General features: G+C 35.2%; 1 protein-coding gene across 1 annotated transcript; it reads right to left on the bottom strand.

The window, feature by feature from the left end:
* Nucleotides 1–710: 710 nt before the first annotated feature.
* Nucleotides 711–20717, bottom strand: LOC135197831 (uncharacterized RING finger protein ZK945.4-like). The gene is made up of 4 exons (XM_064224980.1): nucleotides 20477–20717; nucleotides 2778–3614; nucleotides 2357–2512; nucleotides 711–1605 (listed from the first exon to the last, which is right to left on the bottom strand). The coding sequence occupies exons 2-4, from the start codon at nucleotides 3612–3614 to the stop codon at nucleotides 1084–1086; spliced, it is 1515 nt and encodes a 504-aa protein (XP_064081050.1). The 5' UTR covers nucleotides 20477–20717; the 3' UTR covers nucleotides 711–1083.
* Between the last annotated feature and the right edge of the window lie 2516 nt (nucleotides 20718–23233).

Raw genomic sequence — 23233 nt, 5'->3', positions numbered from 1 at the left:
AAAGAATATGGAATATGTCGTTTAATCGAGAGAAGTAACAGAAGGTAATGGAAATTGCTGAACGAGGAGATCAGTTATTCGAAAAAACAGATGACTTAACAGATAAATAGATAGATGAATAATGGGAAGACCTATCTTGCATTTAATTTTCTAGGGGCGTTTCCTCTCTAAGCATTTACACCACGTGTTCTTGAATTCATAGATAGGACATTTCCACTTCGTTCGTGACCATGTCCGGTAATCAATAATTTGGTTTCTTTGAAGCATGCGATGGTATTGACTTGTTCATTCAGCTGGTAGTCTGTACGTTAAAGAAAGTTTAACTTATACTTTGAGAAGAAACGATTTGGAATTGGTTTATGTGCAGTTTATATGGAATAGCTTGTTTTAACTCCTTCAGATAGTTTAAATTACACTTTGAGAAGAAACGATTTGGAATTGGTTTATATACAGTTATATGGAATAGCTTGCTTTAACTCCAGATAGTTTAAATTACTTTGAGAAGAAACGATTTGGAATTGGTTTATATAGAGTTATATGAAATAGCTTGTTTTAACTCCTTCAGCGTTTTGTTTGAAGGGTACTTGTGTAACGCGTTATTAACCAAAGGAAATGTTGGTATGACCCGCGTTCCTCCCGCCTTTTATGGAAATGTATAGACATAATATGTATTAAATAGGTAAAGAGGTAACAAAACACCCCGCTACATGTATCGTTAGCATTTTATTGCCTACTATGTAAACGGCATTTGTATATCAGGGTTTGTGAATGGCACAAAAATCATTATTTCACAAAAAACATTCAGAACGTCAGTCACATAAATGGTAATGTATCATATAACGCTATAATTTCTATCAGAGCCTGGAAAAACTTTTTTTTTTTTTTTCACAAACCCTGGGTTTGTGAAATGAAACGCTGGGACATTAACATTAAATGCACTCCGACATCCACTCAGCGTTTTTAAAGAATTGAACATTTGAAAATGGAGGCGGCCATACATCATGTATAAAGTAGATGAAAAAAGGCACTTGCGTTGACGCTTTAAATAAGTCATTTACCTAAGTTGTTATTATTTAGCAAACATCATTCTGTCTCATCTTGCTGATCATCGTCCACATTCATAGGAATAAATAGTCCACAATCCCTAACAAATACCTCTCCCAATTGAAGATCGGGAGCCGCTTGCAAGACGTCAAGCCCTTCCATGACTCTGCCAATAACCAAGTGGGCATTCCTCTTGAGACGCTTCAGGTGGAACTGGAATTTCGTGGAGCATCGAATTGCCGTCAGCATACCGGGCGACGTCCAATTTTCCGAGTACGAGTCGCAGTCGGCCGTTCCTTCGAGGATGGCCTTGCCGCCAGACCCGTCGTTGTTTTCGTAATCTCCCCCTTCCAGGATGCCGTGCGCTTTGTCGTATTTGTAGAGGCAGGTTCCCTTGTAAGACAATCCTGTTTCCCCCGAACACATCAGCACCACCTGTCTGGCCAAAGCGCTGCTGTTCTGCAGTCGAACGTAAACTCGGCCTAGTACCTCTTCTTCATTTCCGATTTCGTAGAACACCGTCGTTCTTTCGTTGGGGATCATCTTCCGGGCATATTCAAACTGTGGGGGATGCGAAAGTAATGTCAAGTAGTTAATTAACGTAATAATCTCTTGCTTATTCGGTTTTGAGAATTGTCTTGTTTTTCTGATTCCAAACCTTCACTTTAAAAGACATCTCTGTTGCATCCCAATTTAACCCAAACCATCAGCCTTATATGAAACGTATATACATATATTAGCTACAATAAAAGTCTTACTTATCAGGTGTTCTTATATAACTGCAGAATAACAATTCCACTGTGCTCTTATAGCATACGAATGAACAAGAGCTATCAAGTCATTTTACACGTTCCTTCATTTGTATTTCAATTCAATGTTTATGTGGTTGAGATATTACATTTGCTTTGCCGTAATTTTTAAGTTCGAGTAAAGGTTAGTTTATTTTAGGAAATTCCCGACTGCTCCATGCTAGAAGCTTGAATCATGCTTTAATCACACACACACACACACGCGCGCGCGCATGATATATATATATATATATATATATATATATATATATATATATATATATATATATATATATATATGTGTGTGTGTGTGTACACAAAGTAATAGAGGAGTGAGGGAAATAGCTAAAGGTAAAAGTAAAAAAAAGGTGATAGTGGTACACTAAAGGGATAAAAGAAGTTGAGGAGAAATTAACAGACGAGAAATGAAGCGTCTGAGCAAGAGAAACAAAGTATGAAAAAAGCAATTATAGAGGAAGAAAGAAGCGAGAAGCTACAACTGAAAATGATATAGTAGTACTTACCGGAATGTTAATCCCTGGAATCGGTGGCTTCCCCTCATTCAGGGAGTATAAGAGAAGACGATTATCTCTAATGGTGATGCGGGACCACTTGCATCCCTCGTCCACCTCTAGAATGGCGTGCGCTGGCTCCTTGCCCTTGCCCAGGATTTTTAGATCCTGCGGGGAATGATAGACTTTAGTATTTTTCATATAAATTGTGTATACGCATTTTATGTCAGACATATTCATTAAAATCGCAAGAGAGAAAAACCCTAAGGGAAGCAAATGCATCACTGGTTGTGTATTTTCAATGTCATATTTTCATATATATCCGTAATTAAGAAGAATTAGATGTTCCAATTAGCATTATGCCAGAGATGTCTCACTCTCTTAAAACTGTCTTGCATGCAAACGCGGAAATGGAAGAATTTTAATTCCTCACCAATTTTAAATGCTCCATGACATTCTGCAACACCAGCATTTTCCTTCTCTTTTCCTTAAGAGTATGTCGCTTTAATTTAACTTCGAAATTGACGAGCTCTTGCCCTAGACTCGTGATCTCTTTTGCTGACATAGTTGTGTTCACCTCTTCCGTCAGATTTTCAACAAATTCCTTTGCTTTTTGGACGGCAATCAGGTTATTTCTTTCTACTTTTTCTAAATGACTCCCTATGCGTTTGATAAGGCGACGATGGCCACCCTGCTTAGCTGGACAGCTTTGAAGACAATGCTCGTGAATGGTTATTTCAAAGTCGAAGTTACATTTCATGTTGGTGATAACTCGCAATATTTTATTGGAACATATCTCGTGGTCGCTTCGTATTTTCGCCATGGCCTCCGAAATCCCAAGAATGTGACACCTGCCGCGAGGGAAAACCGGGTGATCCACTACCAAGCAGTCTTGACAAACCCACATGCTGCAGGTGCAACACAGGAAGGACATGAGACTGCCGTGAGCATCACAGCTACTCACACCCGAGAACTGGTCGGTGGAAGGCTCGTCTACAGGAAACGCTGGTACCAATGTTTCTGTAACTTCTTCTTCTCCTCCTTTCTCTTCTGCTAATGCACGGATAAGCCTTAAAAGTGGGAAGTTGACGGGAATCTCGATGACGTCGTCTGCAAATAGTTTCTCGTGACATTCTGGACAGGTTTTAACGCCATTCAGGGTGTCTCCAGTACAATTAGTGCACAGCGAGTGGCCACAAGTCAGGATGCGAGGCACACGCTCTTCGCTGTATTGTTCCTTGCATATTGGACACTTCACAAGCAAATCCATCTGCAAAGAGTGAATAGGCGTGGGTTTTATTACAAATCATGTAATATTAAAATTCTTTTATTACTGTAGAAACAGGTTCATCATATTTTTTGTGTGTATTTACAAGGTTAAGTACAACGTTCCTTTAGTAATTGTAATATACTAGCATGAAGTGATACATCTTTTACCTTGTTCATGTCATGCATTATTATTATTATTATTATTATTATTATTATTATTATTATTATTATTATTATTATTATTATTATTATTATTATTATTATTATTATTATTAAACAAAAACTTCTTTCAGTCTTCTTCTGAAGAATGAAAAAAGAAACCCACAAAATCACTGTGTATAACGTGTTTACTTATAATTACTTACATTTTATTTTACTCAACACTCGAGTACTTTCAGGCCCTATCTCTTAATAATGGGCCACAGATAGGGCCTGAAAGTACTCGAGTGTTGAGTAAAATAAAATGTAAATACTTATAGGTAAACACGTTATACACAGTGATTTTGTGGGTTTCTTTTTCATTATTTTATTATTATTATTATTATTATTATTATTATTATTATTATTATTATTATTATTATTATTATTATTATTATTATTATTATTATTATTATTATTATTAGTCAGAAGATGAACCCCATTCATATCGAACTAACCACAAGCTTCCAAAGAATATGGTGTTCATTCAAAAGAAGTAACAGAAGGTAATTGACAATACAGAAAGAGGAGATAAATTATTAGAAAAACAGGTAAATTAACAAAATACATAAATAAAAAGGTGAATAAAATATTAGAATACAAGTTGAACTGTACTAGGGTAGTAATGGAATGCATTTTCGCTTAAACTTCTGAAGTTTCGATTACACAACATCCTCTGGGAGGGAGGCTGTTCCACAGTCCAACACGTATGTACGTATGTAGGCAGGCACTATTTTTTTCCCAACATTAATCCGCTTCTCCCATCAAGGGAAGTTTCCAGAAAAAATAAGATAACAGTAAGTGATATGTTTGCACTTCAACGGTCGAATTATGCAAGAACTCCAAGTGCAGAAAATTCCACAAAATTAGCTGTGTCGTAGAAGAAAGTGATTTCTGTCAGTGATTTTGATTTAACTAATGCTATTTGGCTACGTTGTACCCCGATTATTTGTTTGAATGTGCCCGAAATTACTAGGTACTAATTTGTTTCTGTCTTCCTGCTAAACGTTGCAGTACATTTAGTAAATTACTGTTAAAACAGAATTCTAAATATAATACACAAAGGAGAATTGAGTTGTATGTCAAAATCTACTCATTCTTGCTTTCCTGTACGAAGAGGGAAATAACCTTCCGAAATATAACGTTTTTCTGTACTTGATAAACTGAATCCATGTGCAATGTTTAAAAGGCAACGACAGATTGCCAAGTACTTTTAAATATTTTACACGTCTTTGAGTCCCAAATATGTATAAGATACATGAAAGTACATCTGTCGCTTCCTTTTATTCATCATATATATATATATATATATATATATATATATATATATATATATATATAGTCTGTAAACTTTTGTCGATTAACCAAAGCTCTGAGACGATTATTAGGAGTAATGTGGAAGATAGAGTTAGAAATTGTACCATAAGAGAAATTACAGAAGTTCCATATGTAGGTGAGATAATGTTGAAAGGGAGATGGTTTGGTAAAATCTCTTCCTCAATTCCCGGGAAAATAGTTTGTCCTTTACATCCTTTGTCCTATATATATAATATTTACTAATTATATATTATATATATATATATATATATATATATATATATATATTGTATATATATACATATACATATATATCTATATATATATTATATATATATATAGTATAATATAATATCATAATATATATATTATATATATATATATAGATATATAATATATTATAATATATTAAATATATATATATTTATAATGCATATATTATATGACATTTACATACATCCATAACTATATATATATATATATATATAATATATATATATATATATATAATATATAATATATATGTATATATGTAATGATTATATAATAAAAATATGGAATGTTAGTCCATATATATAAAAGTCTAAAACTAAAGAGGTCAACCAGATTGCTTGCAGGAATGTGATCAGACTAGAGACGCTAAAGATGACGTATACAATAAAGTATGTAGGCTAAGTTGACATGCCGTCATCTGTAGTCATTCAATTGTTTATAAACTTTAGTCCAAGCTTCCTGCTTGAGACAAACACCGTGACCTATAGCTCAAGCGGCCTACGTGATTAGTAACTATGTCATCTGATTGTATGTTCGTATGTAACTATGTCATCTGATTGTATGTTCGTATGTTCGAGCTACTGTCTGTTCCTTTATGACTGGTAACCGAGATGGTAGTAGGAGAGAATAGTGTTAGCTATCGTCATTAGAGGACCTGTACCTCTTTACCTAAGCTTTATCATGTAGAGAGAATAGAATTAGCCACGATCATTGGCAGAAGCGATCAAGCTATCGTCATCAGAAGACTTGTACAATTCTACTTGATCTTCACCATGTAAATTCAGAGAATATAAGTATTTTTGTACTTCGTGGTTTCTATTAGCTCATCACCGAATCATCATGAGTTTAACACATCGTCGTCATAACCAAAGAAGATAATACCGACTTCGTAAGTGATCTACAAACCCCAAGACACTCCATTGAATATGGAAGTGCAATACCAACCGACTTAGCGTAAGATTATCGCAAGTCTAACATTACCTCATAGGGCGCCTTATTATACAAGGCAACAGCCCTAAAACACACACACACACACACACACACACACACACACACATATATATATAATATATATATATATATATATATATATATATATATATATATATATACGTACACAGGAGGAGCTCCGCATGTGGGTATTGTTTATTAATGATTTTTTGGGGGGCCGGAATGTTAGGAATTTATCGTCTTTTGTGTATGTTTCTTTTTACGTAGAAATGCTTCACGGGACGCAAATTCTTAAACAAAAGACGGTAAATTTCTCACATTACTTCGGTAAACTCGCGTTATCTCGCGTGTCCTGCATCAGATACTCTGTCTAAATTGTTCACTCAAAATATTTCATTAATAAACCATCAGTGAGGAGCTTTTCCGTATCATTACCACGGTGCTTTCTGGATAGGGTGACTGGACCCGTGTCCTTCATGCTTTTTTTTTTGTTGAACAGTAGTTGTCTGACTACCACTGCTAATTTTATGAGGAAGCGCGATACACAAGGTCTGGCTTTCTCGTAAATAGATCATGTAACCTTTCATTTTTTTAAAACTGTAATAAACTGAAGGCATGCAATTTTATATGTAAATTAAACAGTAAAAAGAAAAACGTTGTAAGTGGAAATTATAGTGGCGGATCTAGAAACCTTTCATGGGGGTGGTGCTGCGGGCCACTTATGATTAATATTATATATAGGTATACGTACATATACTATGCACACATACCTATATATGCATAAAATAGTAGTAGTAGTTGTTGAAATAATGATTAACTAAGCACATTTTTGCTACTAATAATGATTTAATGAAAGAAGCATTGTTCTATTATTCATATCCGTGGGGGCTACGTGACCAGGTGCCTCCCCCTTAAATCCGCCACCGAGTGGTAAAGTGTCTTCAACCACCTGTTGTCAAGCTCACCAGTTTACCTTCAAATTTTCAAAAAGAAAACGAAGTATAAGTTCAATAGAGAAAAAGAAAACTCGTAATTCCTAAAGTTGCATGGGGTACTATTGCAGAATTATATTTTTTATGTCTGCGGTCAACACTGAAATCAATAAGTTTCTTTAGCGGTAGCCGACCACTAAAATAGGCAAAACACTTTCGTGTGTGAATGTCGTATAGCCACGTAATAGTTTATACATTGCAAGAGAGTAAGTATGGTTTTTCTAAATATTTAATACTGTAGATCTCGGCCTAATACAGGATAGACAGTGTTTATATTTAGCGGGGTTTCGTAACTATAGCGAAACGAGCGAAGGTCTTTAACCCCTGGATAGCCTGTTTTAGATACTATTCTCTGTTTTTTTTTTTCATCTGTCCATCCGCCTGTGGTGTTTTTGCATGGTAACACTGCGTCCTGGGCTTTAATTAGTTACGCTATGTGTAAGTTTTAGGTAAATAAAAGGATATAGCTATGGGTGTACATTTGCAACTGAAAAGTGTTTTAATAATTTACTGTATGCGAATTACACCGTTAATATTCCAAATAGGATATTATTTTTATTGTTGAATGTAAGCTGAATGTAAACATCTATAGCCCGGGACGCAGTGTTACCATTCGCAAACACCACAGGCGGGTGGACAGATGAAAAAAAAAACGAGTATAGTAGCCTGGCGGTAGTAGTTTCCTCAAAAATATGTATTGTCCAAATTCAGTACTATAGTTTTGTAATTATCGTAGACACATATTTACTTCCCTGGGTAACTACAACGGTAAAATGATGAAATGTAATAACGAGAGAGAGAGAGAGAGAGAGAGAGAGAGAGTGTATTCATATACCTGAGGGTCACATTTATTTTGTGAACTGTACAAGACAAGGGTAGCTGCGCAAATGGAGGAGGATTTATAAGCGTTTAAGGCTGCGGTTATATAAATTATAGCCTGCAGAATTCCAGGAACACAACACGCTGTTGTATACGCTTCATTGCGAAGGGTAAGTTGTTAAAATCAATGGAAGTATATATTTCTCAAATATATACTAGCCATATGATATTGAATGCCAAGGTTACTGGTTAATTTTAGCTGGAATATGTAGAAAGCACTACTCAATAAACACTCAATGCAGTTCAGGTCAGTATTCATCAATATGCGTCGAATCTGGCCTCTCTTTTGGAATTCGATCAGATGAATAGTGGGTTTCGCTGGAAAAGTTCATGCATTTTATTAGCTGTAATATGTCACGCCATTGACGCTCTCTCTCTCTCTCTCTCTCTCTCTCTCTCTCTCTCTCTCTCTCTCTCTCTCTCTCTCTCTCGAACGCATACGCGCACACGGTCAGAACAAGAAAATGTTAATGATAAGAATAAAAATGCTTTTCTTTTTTACAAATCACATGGGCCTATACTATACCAATAATAAGGACAAAAGCTTAGAACGAAAACAGTGCCACTGAAAAGGATAGTGGTCAGAAGAAAAGTATACGTCAAGAGAAGAAAGATTCAGTAAAAAGCAGTAAAAGAAGGGAGTGGAAAGTGAAATAGTAAAACTCTGACCACAAGGAGTACGGATGAAAGTTTTGATTACGAGACATAAGTATGAAGCGTAAATGAGTACCTCCATTATGGCAATATGATTTAAGTCGGTCAGTCCTCTTTGTCAATGGAGGAGTGGCTGACCAAATCAAAGGACAGAATTCGGGGTGGCCGTTTTCATGGAGGGAAGTCGATTTAGCACATAGGGGGACCTACCCAAGCAATTCCATATGAAATAGATGTTAAACGTTGCCATAGAGGCAAATAAAAATGAATTAGGGAGGAATTGAGTAAAAATCTTTCATTAGATTATAAAGAAAAGAATAATATGCAGAAAATGTGCTAAATTAAGGAACACAATTTTTGCTCCACAGTCATGAATGATTACTAGACAACTTGCAGAGAAAAACAGTTATATGAAGGAATGACAAGAAAATAATAGCAGGTCGATGAATTCAGCAGTAGCCTCACTTATTTGTGGCATTGGTAGATAGTGTAATAAAAGGATCGGAAGCTACTTGTGGCAAAATGACTTGATAGACAAGAAATGATTGTAATATGTGACAGTAAAACTTTTTAAATCTTATGCCGTAAATACAAACGATAAGTAATGAACAACAGCCAAGCTAACATGCTCATGTAAAGAATGAAAAACGGAACAAAGTTGGTCACCTCGCTCTGAACAGGATATTATAGTTAATTAAAGGAAGGTTACACTCAATCAAGGTATATATGTGCCTTTTTATGAGTTTGCACTTCAACAGACTTCTAAAAATAAACGAATAATTGTAGATAAGTGTTTTTAATTGATCATGGTTCGTTGAATGCGTCTGGTTTCTTCTTATTTGCACTCTCTCTCTCTCTCTTTCTCTCTCTCTCTCTCTCTCTCTCTCTCTCTCTCTCTCTCTCTCTCTCTCTCTCTCTCTCTCTCTCTCTCTCTTCTGACTTCTTTTCATCTTTTGCTCTGCTCCGGAATATAAAATTAAAAGGAGCAGTTTTTCATGGCTTATCTATCAGATAAACTATCCAACCTGTCTTCTATGTCCTTTGTCTATAAGATTTACAGTATGCAAGTAGTATTCTCCTATTGTAATTTCCTCATAAACTTTCAAATTTGTATTGTTATTGGAACTTCAAAAGTTCAAGTAAAGATGCATTACCTTCCTAATGCTAGTCTCCTTGCATTTTAATACATTTTTGTCTAATTTTTTAATTCATTTTTCCTTTTTTAATAAGAGAGATCTCTCCTTTCTGTATTTCCCTGCATCTCCTCTTACTTCCTCCTAATGGCCACCATGTTCTTTTAGAAGCTTGAATTTCAAGTCAGTGGCCTCTGTGGGTCACCTTCTGGATAATAATAATAATAATAATAATAATAATAATAATAATAATAATAATAATAATAATAATAATAATGATAAGATCCTCTGGGATTATGGTATCAGAACGGATAGGGTGATACGTGCAAACAGACCAGACGTGACGTTGATTGACAAAGTCAAAAAGAAAGTATCACTCATTGATGTCGCAATACCATGGGACACCAGAGTTGAAGAGAAAGAGAGGGAAAAAATGGATAAGTATCAAGATCTGAAAATAGAAATAAGAAGGATATGGGATATGACAGTGGAAATCGTACCCATAATCATAGGAGCACTAGGCACGATCCCAAGATCCCTGAAAAGGAATCTGGAAAAACTAGAGGCTGAAGTAGCTCCAGGACTCATGCAGAAGAGTGTGATCCTAGAAACGGCACACATAGTAAGAAAAGTGATGGACTCCTAAGGAGGCAGGATGCAACCCGGAACCCCACACTATAAATACCACCCAGTCGAATTGGAGGACTGTGATGATAATAAAATAATAATAATAATAATAATAATAATAATAATAATAATAATAATAATAATAATGTGAGTTCTCGGTTTCGATTGAAGTTCATGTCAAGCAGTTGTTATTTTGCAAATGGTCTTCCCTCAGTTCAGGGTTGCATTGATTATTATTTTTTTCTGCAAAGTCGGTCATAGCTCGCACGATATGTTGGTGAAATTTCTCATGACAGCAGTTCGATACCTTGTTCTTTTTTCCTTTTAATCGATTATTGCATCATTGTAGCTGCCTACCTGTTATTGGTGGGGTATTTTTTTTTTATTGGAGTGGGCAATAGAACGAGCATTTTGCAGCACTTACGCTACTCTCCTCTATTCCTTTACTATATTTGGCCTGCTACCCTGTTGGTAAACAATCTTTAGATTGTGTATCTAAAGCTTCTTACAAGAATTCTGAAGGAAAATTATGTACCGTCTCCTCATTGTGTGCTTGGGGAAGTGTGTGTGTGTGTGTGAGTGTGTGTTTTTAATGGGGATACAGAGTAGGTGTAGGTGTACTAAGTAGTCACCGGTCGAACTCGGCTAGTTTGAAATTTTCTGTTCATGATTTTCTTCTATTTTTTCAACATTGCCGTACTCTCTCTTGTACTTTATCATTTAAATAAGAGGCCATCGGCACTGTCATTGTAAATAAAGCCGTGGCTGACACAGATGCGAAAGAAACACGGTTGATGGCGGCCAGTTGTGACCATATGGAGTCTGTCGTATCCTTGCCCTTGCTTGAGATGATTTGTTTTTGGATTTTAAATCTTGTTGAACTATACTGTAACTGTATTTCGGTACTTTTTGTTATATTTTCTCTCTAAGGAGAAACTACGTATAGCCTTGCTCCCTTTGCATAAGGGTATGTGCGTGTTTACGCGCGTGCAAGTGCTTGCAAAGTACAATACATGCCGCTACAAGAAGACCGGTTCAAAATACTGAAACTAAGTGATCTGATTAAGTGACACAAGTCCAGCTGAGCGTGGTCATCTGGTACAACATATTGACGTAATATCATCAGGATCTTATTTCTTACGAAACAGTTATTCTGGGCACCAGGTCCAGATTCTGATCCAAGCTCGGATCATTGCTTCCTGCTAACAGGCAGGCAGGCAGGCAAACACACGGAGTAAAAATAAAAAAAAACAACACTTGAATAATAAAGTGAGGTAGTTGCTCAATAAGGACGGCCATGGATGGTGGGCGGGCCTAGGATGGGGGAAGCAAGGAGAAAATGAGACCAGCTAAAACGGGTTGCATATTTATATATGTATACACACACACACACACATACACACACACACACACACACACACACACACACACACATATATATATATATATATATATATATATATATATATATCTATATATATATATTACTCAGGGTCGTCACACTCGGAAATTTAAGAAATTTCATTTCATGTTAGATTTTATTTTATGCTATTTATTAACTTTTTTTATTTGCAATTTACTAACGTAATTTTAGTTTAAAGGCAAGGAACTAACTGGGTTACCAAGGACTGCATCATTTTTTTCTTGTCATTATCACTTATGCAAGTTTTTCTTGAGGTGATTCACTGTTTCTCATGTAGTGGCCGTTCAGTAGACCGAACTTTTATTGAATTTATCAGTTTCTCGTAGATCTAAAGTTTTCTGAAGGCTTTGCTACTTAAGTGAAAAAATGTATCTATGAACTTCCATACGTGGAATATTACGTAGCCAAAACTCGAACATCATTAGAATAACTGGCAATGATAAAGGTATTACAATTATGATAATACAAAATTCGAGAAGAGGCGCATAGGAAATTCACAATGTAGAATTTCCTCTCCCCTTTTTCGGTGATTTGGCCAGTGATGTAATGTGTACCTTGGTTCTTTGTGGAATTAATATCATATGAATCTAAAGTTGGACGTGTTAAAATTCAATCTGTCACGCTGGTACCCAGCAAATATACGCAGAAAACAAAGGTAATGTGTGTTGTTATTTTATAAAGTGGTTGTAACTGTCTCCGTGCAGGGCAGGGTGGTAGTCTCAATTTCTCTCTCTGCTAAGCTAATTCTTCAAAAACATTGGACACTGAGGATGTATAATGTTGGTGTCTACAAACATTTCGGTCGTTAAAGTCATAGTTTTGTTTTGCTCTAGTTTCAAAGGTTAAGTTGAGAAAATGTTTTTCCAAACGGTTAAGGCAAATCCCGAGAAAATCTTCTAGTGTCATTTTAGACACGATTAAAGGAACTTTTGTATAATTTATTTAAAAATATTTAACGTACAATATACATATTCTTTAATAACCATATTACATGAACACTTTAAGCCTATATTAAATTTTCCGTGCTCTTTTTTTATTTTACAAATGTTCATCATACAACATTTAACTTATATTTAACAAAAATTTTCATTAATCTGTAACCATTACACAATACTTAACATTCAAAATATTTTTGTAATACACCCCATAGGAAATAAGTTCTTCATTGTTAACTTACAAATCTCCTTTAACAGGTTTTTCTGTTGAACGAGGTGGGAGGCTACATGATAGGGCTGCTGTTCTGAAAAGGGCAGCTTAATGAGTCTTAAAAATAGCACTGTAAAGCAGATTAAAATTGCGGCTGAGGCTTGTAAGACGTTAGTATCAAAGTTCATAAAATGTTAAATGAACTGGACATACGGTCACACATTGTCCATAATACTCTCATTGATTATATGATAATAAAATTTAATAGAGCAAGAAAATAAATTTATCAGTCTCGTCTATAGTTTGTTGCATATGATATATTCATCTGTCATATAAACTGTCCATCTTGTCAGTGTTTTCCTTTGTTTGTAAGATTGTCATTATACGCACTCCAGTATATGAGATATGTCATAACTGAGACAGTGTCAAGACGCTGATATGTATGATTATGCTTTTGATTATTTATGAAACGATGTCCAGTAATTCGGTTGAGCAATAATACCAATATATCCATCACCTTCGTGCTATCGGAAGTTACTCTACTATAGTGATATAGAAGTAACCGATCATGTCGAGATTAACGAATCAACTATTTTTCAAGACAATATTATACCACGTTGTTTTATATAAACACTTATATACGCATATATTATATATATATATATCTATATATTATATATATAATATATATCATAATACATAATATATATGTATATATAGATATATATATCATATATAACTAATATATGTATATATAAATAAAAATGGTATAATATTCTCTTGGAAAATATTGGGTTCGCTAATCTTGACATGATCCGTTACTTCTATATCACTGCCAAAATATCTCGGGTTAAATTGGCCTTGTAAGCCAGCATCAAGAGCAGGTTATTTATTCGCTAGAATTTCGTCTATCAGACGATTACTATTTTTACAAGAATTTAACTTAAAACCGAAAAACTGGGGTGTGAATGTCGAAATACATAAAATGGTCCATCGTCATCTGAAGGACAAAAAGGCATAATATGTCTACGGTGATATAAATAGGACTGGTGCGATAATCAATTCAAAGCACCTCACACCCTGACTAATGAGTCAAATTTATCCTTGTCTCTACAACAGCAATCTCTTTTTTTTTACTTCCTTCTTATAGAATTGAGTCACTCATAGCATATGGAAATACGAAGTGGAACTTGAGGTTTAACCCATCATGCTAGACTCCGCAAGAGTTTTTGCGACTTGTGGTAAGAATGATTGGCCACATTCAAGATCTATTAATCCTGGGCCACATTATTTAGATTCAGCCAGCCTTGTGTTGGCACGGGCTCTTGCTCTACAGCAGCCTGTAACTGATATATATATATATATATATATATATATATATATCTATATATATTAATTTGTTTTTGTTTTTATATAATATATATATATAATAATTAATTTAATTATTTTTTGATATATATATATATATTATTATTATTGGTTTGTAATAATAATATTATATATATATATATATATATATATATATTATATATTATATAATTATATAAATATAAAAGTACTGTATCGTACTTCTCATAAATGTTAGGCGAAATCCACAATGAATTTCTTGTTACAAAACAGTGTAGGCAGTCCCTGGGTTATGACGGGGGTTCCGTTCTTGAGACACATTGTAAGCCGAAAATCGTCGTAAGCCGGAACATCGTCAAAAATCCTAAGAAAAACTTACTTTTAATGCTTTGGGTGCATTAAAAACTATGTAAACTGCATTCTTATTTAATTTTTAATAAAAAAAACCTTCAAATATTGATTATTTTGCATTTTTGGTGTCATATTTCTTCTGACAGATCAACCGTAACCCTGGAACATGCATCATAACCCTGGAAATAATTTCTGTGGAATATAATTGAAAAGCGCCTTAACCTCGGAACGTCGTAAGCCGAACCTGTTGGAACCTGTTGTAACCCGGCAGTCAACAATTATGTACAAAGCTTATAGCTTTTGTCCAACTGCTGTGGACTTGATCTCTATAATGAAAAATATATAATGTAACATATAATCCAGGAAGCAAAATAAAGCAGGAAACCATACATACAAACAAACTACAGAAAGGTAGAAGTGATGATTATCAGGTTGTTGGGTCCTCAAGTCAATTTTAGAATTCTTTGAGATACTCTCAGTGGAATAAACCTGGAGTCTTCCACTAAAGATCCAACAAGGTGGTACTGGTCTAAATTATGACTTTGATTTTGGAGGGAATTTAACTGACTAGATCTATTTTTAAAATTACGAATACCCGCACATTTACAACGTTCTTCGTTTATAATGTTATTTTCAACAATGCCCAAGTTTTAATCAAAGGTATTACTTAATATAATGACGGTGCCTTCAATACATCTGGTGGATCTGCCCAAGCATTTATACACAAGTTTACCATTTTAAAATTTTATTCTATGGTCCCTTTCCCAGGCGTGTCGAGCTATAAAGCTATTTTTATTCTCCACTTTGCAAGCTGAAATTTGGTCATTTTTGCGCATACCACACGCACGACCATTTTCATCGATATAGCAAGAATCGCAAATTTGCCTGGCAACTAAATACATTCGACAAAATTTGGGAGATGGAGTTTTGATGGAATGCCGTGTTTTTGAACTACGTTGCATTACAGCTCAGTGCATCAAGAATCAGATAATATTTCTCAGGAATTGTATGTCAGAACAAGTAATACCGAAGATGTTTGGTTGGGTTTGTAGAGAGCCTTTCTCAGGTGAACCCTTTCCCAGCTACCAGAGATCAGCTGAACAGCGTCATTTTCAGAAGAGAAGATTATTGATGTCGGAGATTCGCCATAAGAATATTCTACTTCGAGAATATATGCTAAATATTAATTAGGAACCGGACTGTGACTGGATTTTTCAGTGCCAGTGAAGTGGCCTTTTGCAAATCTCTGGTGCATCAGTCCCAGTTAAACAGGAGGCTTAAAAATCTTAGTGAGATCTCATGTTAGAACTTAGAAGTAATCTTTTTACCCGGACAACATCAAAATTATTTCAGATCTTGATATTGAACTAAACTGTAAAATTGTGCTTAGCTTTGGTCTTCATTTTTCGACAAGCAGGGACGGTTTTGACTGATAAAAGGCAATTCTAAGTTTTCAAACAAACCAGCGTTCCCGACAGTCGCAATTCTTGCCTCACGTGTCTTAATTAAACAGAGTAGCTAGTTAGCTGTCACGACTGTACTCGAGTTTGTTTTTTTGGGCATCCTTTATTATTGTTTTTGTAAGTTGGATTGGTTGCCCTATCTTGCCCGTATTCTCAAAAGTTAGATGTTGGAATGCGGATATACGTGTTACATTAAAAGATATAGCTGCTAAATGCCGGTTGTCAGCCGATTTCCTTTTATACTTCATTTAGTAGTTCCATTGCAAGGGTTGTGTTGTGGTAACATATAATTTGAATACCAAATGATATATTGATTATTACAACGAGTCCAATATTGCAAGTAAACTGAAAAATTATTGGTTGAATGGATTCTTCAAATTGACATAAGAATTTGGCCTATGATTATGGATCTCTCTATCTGCAATATCGGCAACCAAGCTAGCTGAATGACTTCCATTATTTTATTTGCTTCTAGGTTGGGCATAAGAAGGAAGTTACTCCATTATCTTAAATTAATATTTGTTGGTTACATGCCAAATTCTTTTTGTCATTGCATATAGTGAATATAACTGGATCAGTACCCTTGGTCATAGTGTTTGCAGCTGTAATATGGGTTAATAGTTACAAATATACAAGCTTTTACAGCTCTGCTTACATTTCACCTGTTAACGCTGCTTTACTGAGCCAACAGGATGGAATTCAAGTTTTTATGGAACATCATCCCCTTCATTAATGTTTGGAGTTTTTCATCGATAAAATTCGTGCGAAATTCACCAAGGGTTTCATCCTAGTTCATTGTTGTTCCTTTTCTTAATACAAGTGTTTAACTGTCCTTCAGATAGAAGACAATAACTGCAAGCTGGGAAGATCGTGGATTTTTTTTTGGGGGGTGGACCTCTATTATATTTATGATGATATTTTGTTGTATGTCATGTTAGTGTCTTTTTGTACCACTGGCATCGTCATCTTGTCTGGTACAGGACTGCAGTGTTGGGAAAGTACAAGGTAGTGGAAAACATTCATAGATATCTTGCATTTGTTCTATAAACAAGATCGTAATCTTTAATGTATAAACTTAGCCAAATATACGTTGTTTCTTCGTCATGACATAAAAAGCTTTTACCCTCATTTTCTGCCTTTTGCAGACTGTCCCACGCTTTAAGGCATCGGGGTTATCCCTGCATCCCATTTTATCATGGCCTTGATTTATGGGGTACAACTGGGTTCACGCTTGAACCCTGATGCGTGTATGTTATGCTAATAAGCCAAAATCGTGTTATGCTCAGCTCTTCTGCAAAGGCACATTGTCATTTCAGTTGTAGCTATCTAACTTTTTGCTGGTAAATTAAATAGCATTTTCATTTCGCCAGCTATGTACTCCATTTCGAGTCGAACAAATGCAAAGAATCACAGGAGTGCCGTGATACTGTTAATAGTAACTCTTTCTGTGGTTCGTCTTAAAAGCTGAATCATTACTTTTATTGTCGTCACTCTCAATAGTCCACATTTCCAAGTGTACGATTACTGGTGGGTTTTCAGTGTGGTTTCTCACACGCAGAGGTCCGTATGTAACCCTCCCTAATTTTGACCGTGAACTTGGTTTTTTAGCAGGGTGTATCCTCATCTGTAATATATAATTCTTTTTTTTATTTAGCTATGTTAATTGTTGATGGTGGGCTATGTATAGGTGAAGGGTAGGAGAGGAGTGAAGACCAGTATAAGTCCAGAGTCTAACAGCAGGTTTGGCTGACTGACTGAACTAAAGTATAAATTGCTGCTACCCCTCCCCTACACCCCCAGTGGTTTGACACTTATGCGATCATATCATCACGTTAAACTTTCCCAATGTTTAACAGGACAGGTTTAGTCTATACTTGATATGAAATGTGAAGTAACACCAAAATATCATTCCACGAACAACGATACACAAAATGCTATTTCAGCTGAGATAGCTCTCCATCTTGGGAAAGTGGTGAATTTCGGAAAGTAGGTTTTCCAGGTTCTGGTTTCAGCAGTGTGTAAAGCCTAATGAAAAAGAGACTAAGAATATATACTATATCTATACATATATATATATATATATATTAAGATAATATAATATTATTATTATCTATATATATATATATAGATATATATGTATATATATATATATATATTGTATATATATACAAATTCGCTAGTTCCGATCATAAAATTTAAAACAGAATGGATAAAGAACGGAAAATTCCCGTTCTTATAGACATACTAATCACAAGAGAACAGAATAGATATGCGTTCACAATATAGAGGAAACCCACTTTTGCTGTTTCATATATCCATTTTTTAAGTTACCACGATGTATCCGTAAAGATCATGGTCGGGTGCAACCTATTCCTCAGGGGGTTAGCATATGTTCAAATGGGTACATAGGTAATTAATTCAACACTATCCGCCAACACCTAACGCAACTGCTCTATCCACCATACATTATCGAGAAGGCTATAAATAAAGCGAATACAATATACTATAGAGGTTCCACTGACAATAGACAAATAGATTTCAACAATAAAATAAAACTTCCGTACGATGAAAACATCCAAAAAGCTACAGAACACCTCAGATTTAATTATCCTTTAATTTTCCATTATCCCAAATCCATCAGGAGTTCGCTCATTAACGTATACTTAAATAAAAGAGGAGAAGGAGCCGGGATTAACAAGATACCGTGTAGCAATTGTAATGCGATTTACGTTGGGGAAACTGGTAGATCCATCTCGCAAAGATTAGCAGAGCACAAAAGGTCAGTGCGATATGCCTCAGAGAACTCGGGGATTTTTCATAATATTAGGGACAAAGGCCATACTATTAACTGGTACAAAAGGAATCTGCTGGAATCTGCTATCATCAATCAAACCAACAATATGAACAGGAGGACACTGGAAATCGGATGACATAGACGAACTAATCCTTAGGCCGATCCTCAAGCAGGTGTTCAAGAACATCCGTCCACCGGACGAGTCGCCAGACGAAAGTTAATGAGGCCAGAAATCACCAGGGAATAGTTTAATCCCTCCCTTCTTGGGTCACTAATAGAGACTTAATGCCACACCTACATATGCCTTGTATACAAACTCTTGTATGATATCCTATATCTATATTTTACCAGTGATCAGGAGCACAGAAGGAAGTGCTCGAAACATATGGTTGCAATATTCAATTAGTTTTATGGGCTTTCTATCTTCATATTAGACTGTTGCATTGCAGTAAAAGACATTCAGTATACTGGACGTTCATTAAAGTACTTAATGATTCTTCCTCCTGAACATGAATAAGAATTTAATCAAGTTGTTAGGCTTTAGCTAAAGGACAGATTAAGTTTGGCTTGCATTTTAGCTACACCCAGGTCACCCGTGGTCAAGGTGTATAACAGTGGGCCGCCTTTGCCTGGGTGGACCTCAACTATCTTGTGGCAGACTTTTTAGGCCAAAGCTTAAGGGGCGTCACCCAGAAAGAAGATATGTAGTTATGGATGCGTAAGACGTGCAAAAAGCAAATGGTCAACTCTTGAGACGACCTGGTTTATTTGGCTGCTGAAAAATGAATTTCCGTAGGAGTGAGCACCAAAGGCCTTAGTAACATGATCCAAACGTTTCAGAGCGGGACGAAGAGCCATTTAATTCTACTGAAACACACACGTAATGCAAATACTAGGAGTAGAATTGTTCGATGGTGCCATTAATTCATTCAGTAACTTTCCAATACTTACCGCGTGGTCAAGGTATATCTACTAGAAAAAGAAAATGGTGATACACAGCACTGCGAAATAATATGATCTTGAGGTACACCTTTTTATTGCTTAATAGATCAAAAAGGTCACCCCAATTTTCTTAGAATTAATTGGAATACAGTTGTCGTTCGTTCGATTATAGTTATTTGATAAGCATTTCCCTACTCAAAGTACTTTTAATAGAGTGAAATAAAGTTCATTCAGCATTCCTGCCATAAACCAGTACTTTTGTGGCGCAGGAATATGGATCGATACCGGCAAGGGCGCCTAGTGAGAAATAGTGATTCACTGGAAACATCGAGGCTAATTCAGCAAACACAATTCGTCCATTAATTTCACGTACCTCATTCCTGTGACATCGAGAAAACGGCAGCTACCTGGCACCTGACTTGTTCCTGGTGCTATTCAGCTCTGTCATATTCACTCGCATTCCATCCCAGACACCATTGCACTGTTTCACAACACTATTTCCCTTTTGAAATAGCCGACAGAGCAACAAATAGCCCTTCACATGACTCAATGTTTTTGTGATCCGATGCGTAGCTTCTCAGCTGGCGAAGGTTGGAGCCACACTGTTTATTTCTTGCTCGGTGCCAGTCGGTGGGTGGACGACATTGCACGAAGACCCCTTTATAAAGAACACTGCTATTGATCCTTATAATCCTCGGTTGCTTTGCTGATGACCGGTGTCTAGTTACGGTTAATTTGACCTCTGTGGAGAGGTTTCCACTTGAATGCTGATGAAGGGGCGTTTATATGTTAAAAAGGAAATGATTGTACCTCCGTGAACTTTGCACCATTAAAGCATAGATATCTTGATCTAAAAGTACAGATTTGCTTGTTCTTGTCTTTAATCTTTTTTTTTTCTTTTCCATTCACATGATATACATTTTATGAACTGTTGAAATACAAGACACAAATGTGAAATAAAACTTAACAGAAATAGGTGGGAACAGAAACGCTTTATGAGAAACAGTCAGTAATGCCAACGTGTGGAAGCATACGATACATCTTTGCTTATTTCGGTCACTGTGGAGTAATTGGCCTTCGAATGGCATTGATTCCTCTGCCTAGCAGGGTGATAAGTCGTTTCGGTGTGAATTTATATGGTCGTAAATATGCATTTCATGTGACAGAAAAGTCAGTAGGTCTCAGTATGTTCTTTAAAAGGGACATATTAGGAAAATAATGAGTAAGGTGAAGGAATTCGGCGATACTGAATATTTTTCACTTTCTTAAAACATAGATATACTATCCAAGTAGTAATGGCCACAGATTCTAAATGCAATAAAAAATGACTGAATTGTTTAAAATATTAATTTTAGTGTTTGGAAGAACACCTAATAAGCGTGGTAAAACCATTTACGCTCACAAGTAATATATGTGTGTATGTCAGTATGTAGTATAGGCACAAACAGAATACACACATGCAATGTAATTATATAATATATATATATATATATATATATATATATATATATATACATATATATATATATATATGTATGTGTGTGTGTAACTGAAAAGTGCTTTTCTTAGAAAATGCTCAACAGTTTCGTCCTCCAATGGACCTCCTCTTGGAGTGTTTATTAAGGAGAGAAAGTTTACACTGTACGTAGCAAAGAAAGCCTAAAATCTTAAACATGAAATATTGTTACCATGAGCTAGGAGTTTGAACTAAAAACCATTCAGCAGTAAAATAATACAATAAAACAAGAATAGTAGATGAACAAATGAAAAATACCAAAATATCAAATGGGGTAATATGTCCATTTGAAACAGCATAACACTAAGTACATATTAACAAGTTAGTTAATGGATAACATTATCCAATTTGCACTGACGTTTCATGACACGAAAAATAAAAGGATCTAATTTATACAAACCAAGCGATAAACTAAAATTTTTCCTTTGCTATGAACAATGCAAGCTGTCTCTATCAAATTTCTTTAAATAAAGCCTGTGCTCTTAAATAAAATCTTTGACCTGAGTCAGTCAACCGGTAAATCACACATATTACTATGAACACATACCGCATTGTTTGTATTATTTATCCGTAGAATTTAGCACGTTTTAATTTATTTGATGTACTGAATTTAGAGGCCACGTTACTATTCATTTATTTTATAACTCCATTTTTAACTGAGAATATATGATTGCTTTTAATTTGTGTCCTTTTTATTTGATCCTTGTTATTAGTATGAGTAGTACTAATTTTGAGTATTAATTACGAGGGCCACCTTACGTTATGTTAGGAATATAATGTTTACTACTTATGTATCAGGGGAAAATCGTGCGCGCGTCCCAAGTAAGCTGGAGATCGGATCACGCCATGTTCTCTTAGTATAACCAAGTTTATCCTGCAATTTTTTCCACTATGTAAGGAAAACATGCCATGATTGAAATAAATATTAAAGTTCCAAGTATTAAACGACTATGCATGTGTGTAGACATACTTTATGAATATTTAATGTACACGCTCATACGTATCTACGTATATATGCGTTTCTGTCTTTCTAATATATATATATATATATATATATATATATATATATATATATATATATATATATATATATACAAACGCATGTGTGTGTGCATATCCGTATTCCAGTTAATCTACCTTTCCCGACCGTGACGGTAAGAATTGGGCAGTTTTTATTTAAATCCATTTATCCTTGCTGAAAACTGGGAAGGTAATGTTGCGTGTATATATAATATATATTATATATGTATATATATGTAGATATATATATATAGTATATATATATATATATATATATATATATATATATATATATATATATATTATATGTGTGTGTGTGTGTGTGTGTGTGTGTATGTGTATGTGTGTGTGTGTGATTAGTGTGTGGGTTTATTAAACATAAATATTTACGTGCTTATGTGACGCGCATTTGGTTGCAATCTGTTGAGTTTTGGGGTTTCAAAATCACCTACATCGTTTGTTCGACTTTCTCGACAAATGTAAACACGGTAGCTGTCAAGAATAATAAAATTTTAATGTCAATCATCCTACAGTAGTGATGCGTGTTATAAAACAACGTTATTTGAAATCCTAACTCATAGGGTTTGAAATATT

Source organism: Macrobrachium nipponense, chromosome 21, assembly GCF_015104395.2.
Source record: "Macrobrachium nipponense isolate FS-2020 chromosome 21, ASM1510439v2, whole genome shotgun sequence".
Classification (NCBI taxonomy): Eukaryota; Metazoa; Arthropoda; class Malacostraca; order Decapoda; family Palaemonidae; genus Macrobrachium; species Macrobrachium nipponense.
This window is presented reverse-complemented; position numbering and strand designations above follow the sequence as displayed.

What these genes read in the sequence shown, in the direction of transcription:
- LOC135197831 (XM_064224980.1), bottom strand. Translation starts at nt 3,614, where the DNA reads ATGGATTTGCTTGTGAAGTGTCCAATATGCAAGGAACAATACAGCGAA. An exon ending in TCATGGAGCATTTAAAATTG is followed by an intron (nt 2,513 to 2,777) that starts GTGAGGAATTAA and finishes CATTCCCCGCAG; the next exon opens with GATCTAAAAATCCTGGGCAA. An exon ending in TTCCAGGGATTAACATTCCG is followed by an intron (nt 1,606 to 2,356) that starts GTAAGTACTACT and finishes CATCCCCCACAG; the next exon opens with TTTGAATATGCCCGGAAGAT.